This window comes from Lissotriton helveticus, chromosome 5_1 (genome assembly GCF_964261635.1).
Source record: "Lissotriton helveticus chromosome 5_1, aLisHel1.1, whole genome shotgun sequence".
NCBI classification, from domain to species: Eukaryota; Metazoa; Chordata; class Amphibia; order Caudata; family Salamandridae; genus Lissotriton; species Lissotriton helveticus.
This window is the reverse complement of record NC_136065.1, coordinates 1,898,834,941-1,898,851,953: the sequence shown is the minus strand read 5'-3', so window position 1 is coordinate 1,898,851,953 and position 17,013 is coordinate 1,898,834,941. Positions and strand designations below refer to the sequence as shown.

General features: G+C 44.7%; 1 protein-coding gene across 1 annotated transcript in view; it reads right to left on the bottom strand.

Moving 5' to 3' along the window:
* KCNH4 (potassium voltage-gated channel subfamily H member 4) overlaps window positions 1-17,013 on the bottom strand; it is a 297,438-nt gene that overhangs the window by 251,483 nt on the left and 28,942 nt on the right. Inside the window, exons 2-3 of the mRNA XM_078640671.1 lie at window positions 8,970-9,203; window positions 5,475-5,606 (exon numbers count right to left, since the gene is read on the bottom strand). Of these exons, the coding sequence (XP_078496797.1) occupies window positions 5,475-5,606; window positions 8,970-9,203 (366 nt within the window). The remainder of the gene's footprint in view (window positions 1-5,474; window positions 5,607-8,969; window positions 9,204-17,013) is intronic.

The window sequence follows — 17,013 nt, the reverse complement described above, 5'->3', positions numbered from 1 at the left end:
TCGTCACTCATGACGAGCTGAGCGCGTCATGAGCGCGGAAGTGGTTAAATGGAAAATGAGAAGTGCCGGTACTCACAAAATTGATTGGGATGGATCTTGTGGGTCTTGTAAGGGTGTGCCTGGGGGCGTGGCTTCTGGTAGGTATTTAACAATAGCGGAATTTTCATCTTCAATGCAAAAGCGCCCTAGTGTCCTTTGGCCAAGTACCTTCAGATGTGCAGGGCGTAATTGGTGTTTTTTGTAGTTTTATATATAGCTTTTTACTTGGGAAGCAGACGTTTTACATAAAAACATACTTTTTGTTTTTGTTTTTATGGCACGGGGAGATTGCCCAGAATAACAGGATATTGAGCAGAAGCTGGGAATTGAACTCCCTGTGCCATAAAAACAAAATAAAGTATGCTTTTTTGTAGAACTTGCACTTCTCATTTAAAGTGCTTTAACACCCGTCTGCCAAGTGTGCGCTATACATAACTGCAAAAAAGTATCAATTGCGCACTGTACGCATGAGCCGAACTTGGCCAAAAGGCACTGGGCGCTCTGACAACAGCGAGTGTTCCAGCTGCAACCTTACACTATAAGTGACAGCTCAACAGCTCCAATGTTGGAAGCTCAGTCCGTTACGCCACACCTCCTCATTCCTGTCACGCTGTCAGAGTGCAAGGCAGCAGCAGCAACCTAGCCCTGGAATACACTCACTATTGACTGTCAGAGCGCCTCAGAGACGCGCCCCCCTCGAGGATGCAGCAGGGGCGGGGGGCTTTATGAGCCTCTTCCGTCTGCAAATCAGCAGTCTCATGCTCATCATTAAGGCTGGAATTAAGCATCAACAGAAGAGCAAGAAAAACCGACAGCTGGGTAAAAAAAACAGGGGAAGAAAGACAGAATACTGAAAGGTAGGGTGAAAAGGAGAAGTATGGTGAATAAATGAATATATGGACGAATGAGTGGGTGAAAGCATGAATAAATATTAGGTGGGTGGACAGGTGAAAGGATAGCAGAGCAAGGGAATGGATGGATGATAAAAGGGATAGGTGGATGGAAAGGAGAAAGGATGGCGGAGTAAAGGAATGGATGGATAGATGGATGACCAGGTGAAATGATGGCTGAGTAAAGGCACAGATGGATGGATGGAAGTGAATGGATATGTGGATAGACAGGCAAAGAGATGGCAGAGTAGAGGTATGAATGGATGAGTGGGGGAAAAGATGAGTGAATGGATGGCATGGTGGATGGATGGATGGCTGTATGGTAGAGTGGATGAATGGATGACAGAGTTGATGGATGAAAGGAAGAGTGCATGGATGGATAGATGGATGGCTGTACAGATGGCTGGATGGCAGAATGAGTGGATAGATGGCAGAGTGAATGGGTGGGTAAATGTGGATTGGGTGGATGAATTGATGGATGAATGGCAGTGGATGAATGGATGGTAGAGTGGATCAATGGATGGATGGCTAATTAGATGGATGGATGGCAGAGTGTAGGGATGGATGGGTGGCAGAGAGTCTACCTGGATGGATTGCAGAGTGGTAGGATTGATGGTAGAGTGTAGGGATGGATGGGCGGCAGAGAGTCTAGTTGGATGGATTGCAGAGTAGTAGGATGGATGGCAGAGTGGATGGATGGATGGCAGAGTGAGTGGAAAGATGGCAGAGTGAATGGATGGATAGATTGATGGATGAATGGATAGAAGAGTGGGTGGGTGGATGGAAGATGGTAGAGTGGATCAATGAATGGATGGATGGATGATTAGATAGAGGATGGATAGCAGAGTGTAAGGATGGATGGGCAGCAGAGAGTCTAGTTGGATGGATTGCAGAGTAGTAGGATGGATGGCAGAGTGAGTGGAAAGATGGCAAAGTGAATGGATGGATAGATTGATGGAAGAATGGCAGTGGTTGAATGTATGGAAGAGTGGGTGGGTGGATGGATGGATGGTAGAGTGGATCAATGAATGGATGGCACGATGGATGTTTAGATAGACGGATGGATGGCAGAGTGTAGGGATGGATGGCGGCAGAGAGTCTAAATGGGATGGATGAATGGCAGAGTATATAAATGGATGGATGGGTGTATAGAGTGGATGAATTGATGGATGAATAGCAGTTTTGGGGGATGGATGATCAAATGAATGGATGGAATGGGTTAAGGCTGAATGATGGATGAAAGAATGAATAGGTGACAGAATGTAAAGGTGAAGTAGTGGCTATCAGTAGGTGGATGGAAGCATGAAAGAATGAATAGGTACATTCATGAAGAGAAAAGTAAGCTGTCGTATGGAGAGTTTGGCTCACCTGCTTCATGTGCTTGGTGGCATCAGCGCTTTAGTTCAAAGTGGGGGCTATTTTAATTTTCTGGCTACTCCCATGAAAGAAACTTAGAGCTAGGCAGAGAGAGGTTCTGATAACGAACTTCACAGAGAGGGAGCCAGCAGTGAAAATACTCAATCTCCATGTTACCCATGGAAAGAAGTGGGCTGCTCAATAAGGAATATCTTGATTAGCATGGCATATGAGAGAGGCTGTACTAAACCAGTCATTAAGACATACATTTCTTGAGACAGCATGGTGGTCCATGCACGAAGTCTAACTATTGGCGATATCAGATCTAAGTCAGGAAGATTAAAGCAGAATAAAAAAAGAGATCTTAATAAACTTCTTCCAGTTTCAGGCTGCCACGTCTGTGTGTGCCTGGTAGCTTTTATGGGGAGATAAAACTGTAAAATAAAAGGCAGAATAGCATCTGTAGTCAAGGAAAACCTAACAATTGAAATGTTAGAGCCATTACCAGCAGGAGGCGGAGCCATGGTGATAGCAAACTAAGTTTTAGAAAAATGCCTGGCCGCCCATACCTCAGACAGTCTGCGGGTGGAGGGGGGAGGGGCATTCAAAGCGAGTAAAAGCGAGGAGGGGCTTTCAAGAAAGCCGAGTCGGGCCCACCTTTGAGCCTGGTCTTCATGGTAATTGTTATGTACCATCAAATTGTGAATTTCAATTGGGCGCCTAGGCTCTGAAGGAACATTTCATGGACCTGCTTTCATCACATGCTTTTAGGACCACTGTGTGGTAGGAAGAAGCCACTTTAGCCTCTGCAGCCTGGAAGGGGTACTGCTGTGCTAATGGAAAGGAGCGCGCTGGAGCCTAGGTAGGCCCAATCTTAAGTAGAATCAAGGGGATGATGGGCTATTACCATTCTGCTAGAAAGGCCGCGAGCAGCCATTTCGACCCCTGCGGGTGGGCACCGGTGACTTGCATTCGATGCATGAGCCGCAGAGGCAGGAGGGTGAGCATCAAGAGAGAGCTGCTCAGGGACCTCCATCTATTCAGAAAGTAGATCACAAGTTAGATCCATCAGAACACACAGGCCTACTCTCCTCCCTTCCACTGAACTGACAAGCCAGCCAATAGCATCCCTCAAACGCCGGGGCTCACTCTCCTAAGCTCTCATCTGGGGAACAATGATGGAAAAACAATCACATTCATCTTTGAGTGTTTAATCATATTCCATTGCCATTGTGATCTCCTTTCTACACGCCATTTCCAGTCAATATTGGACTACATAAAAGAGCTTGCATGAGAGTAGTGGATTTCAGGCATTGAATGTAGTGCTCTATACTGGCAAACTCCTACACCCGCTATGTGCAGAAAAACACTTGTGAGGGCAAAATTAGGGCACAGTGTCTGCCCTTAAAGTGCAGTGAGCTCTGCACCGTCTTTCAATCAACACACCCTGTGGGCAGCTCCAAGGGAAATTCTCTACCCATTCTTGACACTTACACCCCATCTCTGTCCTACTTTTAACACATTTTTTCCATTCCCATAAACACTCGTTCAGTAGAGCAGAGAACTGGCTTTTCGAGTAGTCCCACTAGGCCCTAGATGTGGCTAGACTCACAACTGTTCAGTGCCACAATAACCTGCCAGGTAATTATGCGCTACACAAACCTTCATAACATAACAGAGCAGGTGGATGTAGGGGTTGGTTTTGGACGTACATTTTTATTATCCCGCTGCTAGGCTACTGCTGGAGCGGCAAAGCTACAGTGTTACTATTCATAGAGCAGTTGGTTTATGTGAGCATGCACACTGTTCTTTGTAGCTCCTTTGCGGGTTTTTGTTCAGTTCGGGTCATACTGGTACTCCAAAGCCAATGTATGGAGTTGTATGGACAAGTATAGGTAATATGTTTGCACCTGTGCCCTTAAGCTGCCCGTGTATGGCCTAATTCTCAAATCCAGGCAATCATGATTGCTAATTGCGTACCTAGTAAGTACAATACTTCTCTCTCGCTGTTTTTCTCTCCTGACCCTCCTTCCCGTGGATATATTCTGTGTCCACCCCCTACCTGAATCCACTTTCCTGAAGGTCTGGCTGGTATGGCTGGTATGAGATGCTCCCATACATATCTCGGCCTCTTCCCTGAAGCCCCTTGTACTGTCCTTACCCAGCACTCTGTGTACTCCCCCAAGCTCCTTCAATTTCCTCAACCCACCCCACCCAGTCCTGTTGCATCCTTGTTCCACCACCAGTCTGCTTTCCTTAGCCATCTTGTTGCAGTAACATTTCTTCCTCTTGGTTGATTACCATCAAAAAGCTGCCATTAGTTGAGTAAGTCTTTTATTGCTCAATTTGATGCTATCACTGAAAAAAACAACCCCAGACTCCTCTCTTTCTAACCACTTAGGGGCATATTATCAAGGACGGTGTTAAAATTATAGCCGGTTTAGTGACAGAAAACTGCAGCTATAGCGGCGATAATGGGCTTTATTATATGCCCTGGAGCATTCCAAAAGAAGCCCATGTTCACACCAGAACATGGACTTCTATTGGAATTCTCAAGGGCATATTATCAAGCCCATTATCCCTGCTTTAGCATCAGTTTTCTGCCGCTAAACTGGCGATAATTTTTAACGCCGTCCTTGAGAATATGCCCCTATATACGCACTATGTATGCACTATGTTCACTATGTATGATTTCCCACAGAAATCTATCGCTCTACAATACATCCAAGTTGTTAACTTACCAGAGTTTTGAGTGCTTATAAGAATGACCCACATCATTGGGATCAAAGTTCATGTGATGTAATTCCTGTGAAGGCAGCTCAGATCAAAGACCATGTGATGTCACTGCTGCTACTGCTGTGGCTTAATTTTGTGTAAAGACACAACTTTCCTGGTACTTTGAGTACAACCTTTGCATCAATCGTTGACGTGGTTTTGCTTGATGCAGTTTGATCTGCCTTAGGCACTAATCCCAGGCGCTAACTCACTATAAACAGACCCCTTGCATTGTCTCGAGTTCCTGGTGGTTCAGATGGTACCCTATCTTGCCCCTAACCCCCAGCGCCTTGAGACCCTCATGGGTGAGTAGTCATGCTTTATAAGATTCTGATTGATTGATTGAAGTAACACATCACAAAGACACCACTAGTTCCAACACCCGCGACAGTAAACTGCTCGCCTGTTCCTTACCTTCCTTGCGGTCGATCAGGTGGCTCTTCGCCCGGCTCTCCGTGATGTCCTTGAACGAGAAGAGGAAGAGGACAACCTCGCCTTTCTCATTTTTGATTGGAACAATGTCAAGCAGACACCAAAAGAGGGCCCCTGGAGGCATAAAATGAGAGAAACACAGATCATGCAATGCCTCAGAATTATTTGCACAAGACTCTTTTTTTTGCTTCATACTTTTCCCTGTGGTATCCTTTCCTGTCTTGTATCTAGCTGAGTCCACTGGGACCTGCTGAGAACATGCATCCTTATGTTTGAAACAAAAGTAGGCCAAGCAAAGGACAATTAGGGTAAATTCCTGGAAAGCTGTGATTTTAGATATCTAGGAAATGTAATTTGACTTTTAAATGTGTCAATGGTGTGAAACGTAAAAGCGAAATATGCGCTATAAAACGTAAAACTTCTACATCATTATTTTGTGGCTTTTTTTCTTTTTACACTTTTGTCATTAGTCTTGTTTAAAAAATTAAAGAGTTTATTTAAAGTTGGAAGATAATGAAACATCTGTCAAAAATTGATCGCTCACCTGGCTGTCCATCTCACCGTCCCCACACATTTGAAGGTAGGAAAGCGCTACATTGTGGCGGTGGGGCTGCACCCAGCTTTCTTGTCTGCAGCACCCTCTGCACGCCACAGCCACCAGTTAGCATGGCGTTGGAAGCCTGCCCTGTTTCCAGCACTCTTTTCCTGCCTGTGCTGGGAAAAGCTACCAAGTTCCCTCGCGTGCTGGGAGAAATACCCCAGCGCATCGATTACATTGATTTTATATTTTCTAAATACAAACACCTGCTTTGGAGGCTTGTCTTAAGAAGATGAAATTTGCCACATTGTCCATCATATCTCCATGGTGTTTGACTAAGGTGCTCCCACCAGGGAAGAGGATATTCTTTTGGCACATAGGTTCCACTGCACTGTTGTCCTCTGTTGAGCTGGTGAGGTGTGTCCTCTGCAGTCCCAGCGGGTCGGAGGACCCTCTGTCAAACCTTAAATGAGGCCCTAAGACCATATAGTTTCACTTCTCATCTCCAGTAATAAAATGACATTTATGAGCTATCATTGTGCGTTTCAAAATAAAGTGATATTCCAATAGAGTAGTATACTTGCAGACAGAACCCTTCCTGTAGTCCCCTAAAATACACCCCAGTCTTTTCTTGTGCACAAACCTGCTTTTTCTGCTTTTGTCACTGCCCTGGCGTGCAGACACCATCACCAGATGTTCCTGCTACTCAAGGACAGCACAAGAGTTTAGCACAGACTTCAGGCCTTCCCTGGGGCTGAATCAGGTGTCTGACTTCTTGTTCAAGAAGTTGTGCCCTACCCCCTCAAAACCTCTTTCTCCACCTTTTCCCCAGGCCAAGGAGCCATGCTGACCTGACCATGCTGTGCTGTCCTAGAGTGGGTGTCTCTCCCAAGGGATGTGTCACCTGGACACAGTGCTGCCTGTCCCTTCCTCATTGGTGTGTTAGTAACTCACAGTGATGGGTTATAGGGGTTGCTTCATCTGAGGCCTCAGAGCGAAGAGCTTATTCCTAAAACAAGCTTGAGATAAACCATGCCCTCAGATGGAACATTTCATGAGCTTGACCTCATGATGATGCAGACGATTTGGTGAAGTTAGTTCCATCGGGATAACTACAACACACTTTGCCAGCAGTAGTATATGTAGACTCAGCGTTAGACCCAAGTGAATTCCCTGGTAAAAGCCTTTTCCTTGTTTTTCCTACCCCTCACTTTTGTCAACCCCTCGCCTCCCCTTCATGTGGCATCTCTTCCCTTGCTGTGCTGCCATCCTGTTCACCATCTTGTTCATCTTTCAGCTCTCCTCCAATCCCCAGCTCCTTTTCTGTTGCCACTTTGCTTCTTAGTTCTGCCCCATCCTGATCTCCTTTTTGTATCTCCACCTGTCACTGCAGTTTAACCCACTCAGTGCAAATGATTCTTACCAGAAAGTAGGCAAACCATTGAGTTGGAATGCATTGCCTCTGATAATGCCAGGGGGCCTTTCCCAAAGTTTGAAGCTTTAAGACATTCATACCAGTAGCCAGCACCCTGCTCATCAGGATGTTGGGTACCGGGTTGGGTGGCCACCTCACCTTACATCATCACAGAAACTGTTTCCAGCCCCTGCCATACATCTGACAGCCAGATGTGGTTTGCTGCAGTTGAAACACCAGCTTGCTGCTTCTAAGGAGGAAGACTCCTCTCATATGTTTTGTGAAAAGACTTGACGGTCTGGTTAGCTCTATGGTTAAGATGCTTTTCCTCACTGGTCAGCCCAGCGCAGCACCCGGACACCTGATCTGGCCCCGCGCGACTCTTGCCCAGGAATGTTCGCTACTCTCTGATCTCTCTCTGGTCAACTTACTTGGCTTCATAGTGACCTCTCTGTAACCTTTCAAGGTACTGTCTTGGTTAAGTCCTTTAGCTTTCTTGTTATTAATAATATTATTAGTACCTTTATAATTTTGTTGAAACCCTGTTTGTAAGTATTATGTACTGTACAGTGCTCAGATGCCCTCAAGTCTTGTAGGTGTCTTATAAAACCTCAAATAAATAAACTAATTAGACATCACGCTTGATAGCAATTATTCGTAGGTTACAAGCCCAAGGCTAGAAACAGTGTCCATAATGACGTGGAGTGAGGGGCGCCCCTAATACTGAGTCTCTGACTGAAGACTGGTTCTCCAAAGCCCGCTTGACCCTTCATGGTAGCTTGGTTGAGCAGTCAAGAGTAGGCCATTCATATTGGTGCGTAAAGATTGAGTCACATGCAGCATAGCACAATTATTACACACACAACCAAGAGCAGCGTCCTTGTAATTAGGTCAGGGGTGGAGGCGCTAAACCCTAAAAGACAGATTGGGCGGATTGTCTTTTTTTGGGGTTCCCATTCTCCTAAAGCTGTGCTGGGTGAGCACTGGGGTGGTCCCAGATAAGGAAAACCGTGGAATTATAGAGGTGAGCAAATAGAAAAAGTCAAAGCATTAGATTTTCATCCCAACAGGGGACCAGCATTTTTATTACTAGTACCCAGCACATTTATTTACAGTTTCATTGTTATAATCAGAGTTTCCTATCTTAAAACACAGGTCACACCTCTTATATTAAAAATGCACACCATTTGAAATGTAATGCACAATGATTTGACATTGGATATTACCTCCTCTTCCGTTTTCCTCAAACCAGTCCTAACAACTTGAGGTATGCATCAGCAAATTTCAAGTTCCCTAGCTTAAGCTTCACACTTTCCTTGATTCCTGAAGGGAGAAGTAGCTTCCTGGAATACCAAGCCATGCAGGCCCCTGGGATGCCCCAGTTCGGCTGGGAGGGCAAGGAACTAGGCCTGTGACAAGGTAGGTCAGTACTTGGAGTAATGACAATTACTGGTAAGTAACCCGCCATTCACTGAAAAAAAGAAGGCAATAGACACCCGGCATCCTTGGAGCTGCAGAAACTCACCGCTCTTCTTGTAGAAGCAGAGCTCGGCCTGGTACTCCTGCTTCCCCTCCAGAACCTTCTCGATGTGCTGCAGGACGGGGTCGCTTGTCTCTGCCCCATACAGGAAGCGACAGCTGCCGTTCTTCTGCATGACTTCTGTCCGCCCGAAGCCGGTGAGGTCGCAGAAGCCATCGGAGCAGTACACGATAGGGAAGCCACGGTGCACCTGGGCATTTGCAAGGATGAAGTTGCTGTCTGCAAAACAACATGAAAAGAGGCATAAGCAAGGCCTTTCGTAATGAGGGCCAAAGTGTCACATACATCTCTCTTTAGAATATTGGAATGTTGAGAGCTCCATTGAAGACAATTGAGTAGCTTCTGGCTTATAATGGCTGGTATAAGCCCCAAGCTCCAACATTCCAATCTTTGTTTTCATGTTTCTCCCTTTTTAAGTTAGAACATTCTACCCTCAGTGGGTGGAATGTTCTAACAGCCTTACAGCCCTTTTGCCTCAGCTATACCCATTGTTAAACGCCATTTCCCTTGATATAGACCCTCGCCTGTGACTCTGGCCTATAATTCGGGTTCAGGGCCATTAACAACAGGTATAGCCCTTGACAGCGGGCTATAATAGGCACTCATCCGCTGAACTATTTTACCAATCAAGCTAGCAATAAAGACCACATATGGAGCTACGGTGTGACATCATCAGATAAGTTACCAAGTCTGAATAAACATAACTGAACAACACTATCTAGCTGTGTGCATTATATATATTTATGAGGCATAAGGACATTTATAGAATTCTGAACTGACTATGTCAAATATTACACAGAATGCCCATGTAGAAAAAAATATGTAGGGACCACTACGTTCCAGGTGAAAAAATGGATCTTAGGGCACATTCGTGTAATTACTAATAGAGATCCGCAGTATCCAGTGGCACAACATTTTGAAAAATTTCACCAAGGGGACTAAATCAAAATGATGTATTTTGGTCTGGATGGTGTTGGGAGACACACCAGGTGTGGAGATAGATGTCAACAATTGTGCAGATGAAAATCTCGCTAAATTATCAATTTAGAAACTTGAGAGCCCACTTGGCTTAATATAACTGAGGAGTTAGCCTTACATATGTAGAGAATAAGACACCAGTGACTGCACCACTGTCAGCTGATTGTGTACCCTTGTTGTATTTGTAATATAGGTTTTAAAAAAAAATATTTCACCCTTTTTTATAGTTGTTATTTGAAAAAAAGAGTGTGCGGTCCAGCTTTTAGAACGACATCTTCAAAAAACATGTACTGTTTGGAACGATATTGACATGCCTTAAATGGATGCGGGGAGGCTCATTGTGGCGGGCAAGATAATATTCACTGGCGGTTATGATGATATATGAAATGTTAATTGTTAACTTGACAACTGGTTGTATAATGGAATGAATGTTGAGTGATTACGAAATAACTAATGAGTCTGAAAAAAAGACTTATGTATTGTTTGTTTTCGGTATGTTACATTTTGCCCTTAACACCTTCACTGCGGCGGCTATTCCACCGCAGCGCTAAGGGGGCAGGGGGGGCCACGCGGCGCTCACACGCTGGTGACGGAACCGCTCCGTCACCAGCCTCGGGTGAGCTGTGCTGATGACGGAGCGGTTCCGTCATGGCCCCGCCCGCTCAATAGAACGCGCAGGCGCGAAATCAGCACCGCGCAGGCGCGTCGGGCGGGCCATGACGTTACCGCTCCGTCATCAGCACAGCGCCACCGCGGCTGATGACGGAGCGGTTCCGTCATCAGCGTCGAAGAGGTTATGGAGCTAACTAGGGAGGCATGAATTTGTGTTGCTTTAGGTAAATTATCATAAAATATGAATCTATAACCAAAGAAATTGTGTATGCCCTCTGGGGTGAGATATGTTGAAAAATCCGAAGTCAAATTGTAATTTGGAAATTAAGCGGGCCGTTTCTAGTTGTTTTGCCGCCCTAGGCGAGAATTGAAAAATGCCACCCTCTCCCTTTTACTACCATCTCTCTCTTTCCCCTGTCATCCAGGCTAGAAGAATGAATGCATTAGATATAAAAGAACTTGGATAGTTTGGAAGTGACAAAATGGTTGTGTTTTGCCCAGAAAGCATATTACAGCAAGATAAACAGCAGGTGCCACATTTCTACAGTGAACCAGTTATATTGCCCAGTTCATGAGTACACTGGCATACATCTTGTGCTGCTCAAGTCACAAAGCTTACGATTCGAAATAGCAGACTCTTGTACATTACTGGTATATCTCCAAATGGTTTGCCATGAAAGGATGTAGCAGGGGGCATTTATTTAGCTATGCATAACATGGAGCTGGTAATGCTTTGACAAAAATGATATAATTTCATTATAAAAATGATATGCTTCCAATAAAAGGCTATCTTCCTAATAGCCCCCCCACCTCCATTTGGGATGGTAGAATAAGGGTGAATTTGTTCCTGAATATTAGCAGAACACAAAAGGAACATACCGGCAGGACTCAGTATTGTAGAGTAAACTTGACTAACATGTTACACAAAAAATTAAGTTGTTCATTTATGACAAGTGTAGCTGAGAGCATGCCATTTACTATTTTCTTTCATTTTTGTAAAGGGAAATATTAAAGAGTGCAGAAAAACAATGTTCTCTAAATGGTGTTGAGATGTTAGGGATGCATGCCTCACACTCACATACTCCAGCAGTAAATGTGCATTACCATAAAAGAACGCTTTCACTATCTGCTTTGCTGGACCTGGCATAGGAAATGATCTCTCAATCAGCATTCTTTTTACGCTATGCGGGAAGAGCGAGTTCCATTCTTTACACGCTTATCAGGATAGAACTCTCATCTTGAAGGAAGAGAATCCCAAGTCTCTTCTTCATCCTGATTCCTAAGATTACAAAATGTGCTTTACATCCCCATGTTTAGTTCACCACCAAATATGACCATCGGATCTTGTCCTTGTGGTTCATCCTTCTAGACCTGTACAAACAAGGACTGCAAGTCCTCGATGGCACAGAACTTCCCTCTGGACCCCAATTATGGCTGTATTTTCCTACCAACTTGCGGCTACAGTGCCAGTTTTCCTTGCTTGCATGATGGCAATGACACCCTTGCCCTCACCATCGGAAAGGGTGCACTTGAACTGTTAAGGTTACTCAGTCACACATTCATTCTTCTCCTGAGATTCTTTCCAACCAAAGACGTCTTCAGTCTTGTCAATGTTGGTATTATTACAGCAGGAACTAACTAACATCTTGTTATTCATTCCAAAGGTAAATATGATTCTGCCTGCCTTTCCCCTGTCTTGATGTTATAAAGGGTCAGCATTCTTCATATTAGTGCATTTAAAAGGAGCCTATAGGCCACAGCCTCACTCGCCGAGGAGAGTTCACCAAGGAAATCTCACAGAAGGAGACTTCCTGGGAAAAATGTCTTCCCCATTATGCTTCATCTTCATAATCAACATAGACTACTAAACAGACATGCCCCAATGCAAAAATAACTTTTTTACCTCCCCGCTGACCAATATTGAAACCCACAGCTGACGCCCATAGCAGCAGCAAGAGTGATTCTCCACGATGAAAGTTGGTTGGTGCAGGGCTCTTCAACTAACATTTGCAGCTAAGCGGTACTCTTATTTTCAGTTAGGATGGACCTCAAACCAGGGGAGTAGCTAGGTCAATATGATTGGGAGGGGGGGGTGAACTTCAGATTTCCCAACAATCACGCTGGTATATCTTGTGAAAATACATTATATGAAAAGCAGGGTGTGATGGTGGCGGCTTAAGGGGCCGTGCATATTGCTGGGAGTACTTAAAACAATATTTTTCAACCGAACCAACATTTTTAAGGCCTTCAAAACAGAGATGAGAGAGTGAGCGGGTGTGATTTTGTCTGTGTTTATGTAAAACGCTCAGGTGAAATCTGACCGACACCGCGCCACACGCGACTGAAAGAACTTGTACCCTACTATTTATTACAGAATACATTTTTTAGGGGGGTGGAACACCACAACCTCCCCCACAGACCCCTGAAGGTACGCCCCTGCCTCAAACTAAAGTTACATAAAGTTCATGGTTCTAAGCTCAGAGTAAATCCTAGTAGTATAACTTGGTTTCCTAAAGCCTGGCAATGCATTTATTCATGCAGATAAAGCCTTACAAAGCACTTCAGTACCAAAATAAACATTGAATTGAGAGGCAATCAGATAGTTTGGCCCTAACCACCACATGATACTCCTCCGGTCCATTGCAATTGACCTGAAACAAACTTCATGAACAACAAGTACTTTTACACATTAATAACTGGATCCCAAGAAAATAAGGACATGAATGAATATCATGGATATAGTTTGTCCACTAACTTTTTCAATTCTTGGTGTCTTGTCTCAATTTGTCAGAAACAAGATCCCTTTGGGTTTCTTTTGAGCATACAAATGCACACTGCTATCATACCCACACGGCCAAATCACAAACAGTAAAATAGAAAACAAAAAAATAATATAAAATGTTTTTATTAGCAGGATCCTTGTAAGATTCAAAATATATAAAAGAGATTTAAAAACATATACATCATCAAGTCATATCAAATATTCATATAAGTTAAAAACATGTTATTCAGAAAACCTGGGAGAGCAATAGTGACATCAGAACCTGATGAAGGTCAGAAATAAAGAAAGATGAGTTGGAAAATGAAAAAAAACAGAGAAAATAAACATGAATCTGAGATAAGAATGAATCTGAGATGAGATTGAGCAAATGTTGAAAGAAAGAAACATTGAAGTAAAGAAAGGGGAAAAATAACAAAGGCAAGAGGAGAAAGGAGAGAAGGAAAGAAAGAAAGATGTTTGGAGAACCTAATAAAAGAAAGAGGACAGGAAAATAATTCAAGGTAAACGTCCAGGCATAGTGAGAAAGGTGGATTGGGAAACAATATTGAGAAGTGGGGAATTGGAGTGATGGTGGAGGAAGAGTGAGAAGGAGGTCAACAAGATTGAAAATAGGAGGATAAGGCAAATGGCTAAGACTGAGATAAGAGTGCAATTAGAAATACGCAAAGAAGGAGGATAAGTAGTGGGAAGGAACAAGAATTTAGGGACGATAAGAAGGAAACTGAGAGACTGAGGCAAGAGAGAGAAATTAAGGTATTCAGACCAGAGGCAATCTTGGAAAATGAAAGTGAACGAAACTGAGAATTGAAGGGTCTGAAGGTGTAGAATGAGGTGGCACGGATACTTAAGAAATAGGAATGAGCATTTCGGGTTTTAGACTGCCCTCCTTGGCATTATGAGGACATTCTAGATCTTATGGTGTCCCTGGCATAAAGTGGCCTCCGTGGCATAGTGTCATAATTTTAGTCATTATGTAGCCACTAGGAAAACATAGCCCTACTTCATATATTTGCCCATTTAAAGCATAGGTAAGTCAAGACTGCCCACCTTGGCAAATTGTGGGTTTTCTAGGAATATGGATCAGTAATTTAACCCTCATTGATCCCCATTTGAGCATCGTAGAGATCATGATAACCATCGCTGGCACAAAAGTGCTTTAGCATAAAGTGGCTATCCTTATTTGTTTATAAAGTTTTATATAGCGCAAACAAGATCCTGAGGGATATCAGAGCGCTTTACAGTAAGATGGGAGGAAGGACAAAATGCAATATTCATATCAAGTAGGAGGGAGAAAAAACACAGGAAAGGTCCCATATTACAGTACAATTGCACCTAGGAGGGTAATGAAATGGACAGATGTATGCGAGCAGCAAGGTGGAGTCACAGTATGCGGTAAGGGGGGGGGCGAATCCGATGGAAGTACAATGGTAACAGGAGCAATGTCAACAGGCACATGAGTCTATCCCTACACGTTGCTGATGTTATTTCCTTGGTGTTAGAGAGCCCTTGGTGCTTTGACTATTATTAATGAGTCAAGTGAAGCACTTCATCATGTAAATTGATAAGAGATTTTATGACATTACCATCTGTAGTGCTACGCGAAGGCAACCCCTGCAAGATTAGTCTAATCGAAAAATGAGGGATAACCCTGTTGACTACGGATTTCATGTAACTTTTCATATTTTCACCCTGACACTTGCAAGTATAGTGTGATTGCTATTGTAGGAGTCCAAATGTACTTGGAAGTGGCAGGATGGGAAAATTGAAGGAGATGAAGATGGGTATGAAGGAATAATGAAAAAAGGTACTGGTCACTGCTTCAAAATAGTAGGAAGCTGCGTCAAATTGCATACCACAATAAGTTAACTGTCTGTAAAGACTATGGGGCCCATTATGATAACGGGCGGATCGCCACCGCCTGTATGGCGGTGGCGATCAGCCCGCCAAAAACCACCGGCCGCCTCTAATTTCCCCCCGCCACATTACCATGGCAGGGGGACCCTGGCAGACGGGAAGACCGTCCGCTGGTTTTCTGCCGGTAGGCAATCCGCCCGATTGCCTACCGGGCGGAAAAGCAGTTTATATGGTGGCGGTGTCTGGTAGACATCACCATCCGTATTACTATGAGGGCGGGGATGTGCCTTTCCTTGGTGGAAAGGCTGGCGGTTTTTAACATTGGGGGCCCGTAGCGGGCCCCCAGGGATTCTGGGGGGTGGGACGTGCACATGGGGGGTACCTATGGTACCCCCCTGCAGTTCCATGCACAAGGGTGCCTGCCATGTTGTACATTGACGTGCATAGCATAGGGGGGTACCTATGGTACCCCCCAGCAGTTCCATGCACAAGGGTGCCTGCCATGTTGTACATTGACGTGCACAGCATGCCTTCCTGGCATTGTGGCAGGCGGTGCTGACTGCACCGCCCACCACAATGACAGGAATGCTGGATGCGCCTTCCACTGTGGCAGGTGCATCGTAATGTCCCCCACTGGACCTCCGCCCTTATGGCAGGCGGTCCCTTTTTGCGTTGGGATGGTGGGCGGACAAAGTCCGCCCGCCATCCTAATGTGGCCCTACGGCTTTATAGATACTTTTAAAGCAAACTGGGCCTATAAATATTCTATCTTGCTACCACTTGTTCCGTGTTTTCTTGGCGAAACTCCCAAAATCTCTGGCAGTAATAAGAATTGTCTGGTTTACCATAAAAGTGCTAGAGTGTTTCAGGAGGGTAGCATCCGATCTGCATATAAACTCTTTAGCTTTTTAGCCAAATAATTTGCAAATATGGCTTCATTTTTCAAAAGTTTCTTTCTAGGGAGTGTTTTCCCCAAATTTCCTGAGGAACACTAGCTTCACCAGATAGCTATTGATCTCTCAGATGATTTCCCTTTATGGATATATCCAAATTAAGCTGTGAAATGTAGCATTTACCCCCAAATCTTACGAAGTAGTACTGGGCTTGTTCACTGTGCTCAATCGCTCAGAGCCATCGAGGGCATGGTTCCAAGTGAGGGGTCTTTTAGATGTCTGGCTGCTGTCTAGAACAGAGAACAGCTGTGGGAGCTCCTATCACACTCTGAACAGGCAAAGTGAAGGCAGCATCAGTGCAAGCAAAGCACAGGCCCAGCATGAGCAGCAGCTGTGAGAGCTTCCCTCCAAAATAAGGATGAGCCAACAAAGCAGCTTAGGAGTTCAGAGCGTTGGCACCCAGACTGCAGGAGGATGTAAAGTAAGGATGATTGGAGGAACATTTGAGGAAAAACCAGGGCTCCTGGGGGCGCAAGAAAAAGTGAGAAGCTTGGACCTTCACACTAAAGTCCAACTATGAGTAATAGCTAACATCAGGGCACAAGTCAGGGGTACAAGGCGTCCACCCACTCTTTTCACCGGGTGGACTCTGTCCACCCTGCCAAGAAGTTGGGTCCCACTGAATAATGTGCTGAACCCATCCCGGTGTAATTTGCAAACACCAGGACACATTCAGCAGCGCCTACACGTTGTTGTCTGCTTTCCATCTGCAACAATTTGCAGGCAGGGAGGGGGGTTTCTTAGTTCAGCCTCCTGCTGGGCCCATAACAAAGGCCGAATCTAAGGGGTCATCAGGTCTCCTTTTGTTCCAGTCTCTTGGCTGGCAGCAGTCAGGAGCCTCACGCCTAGA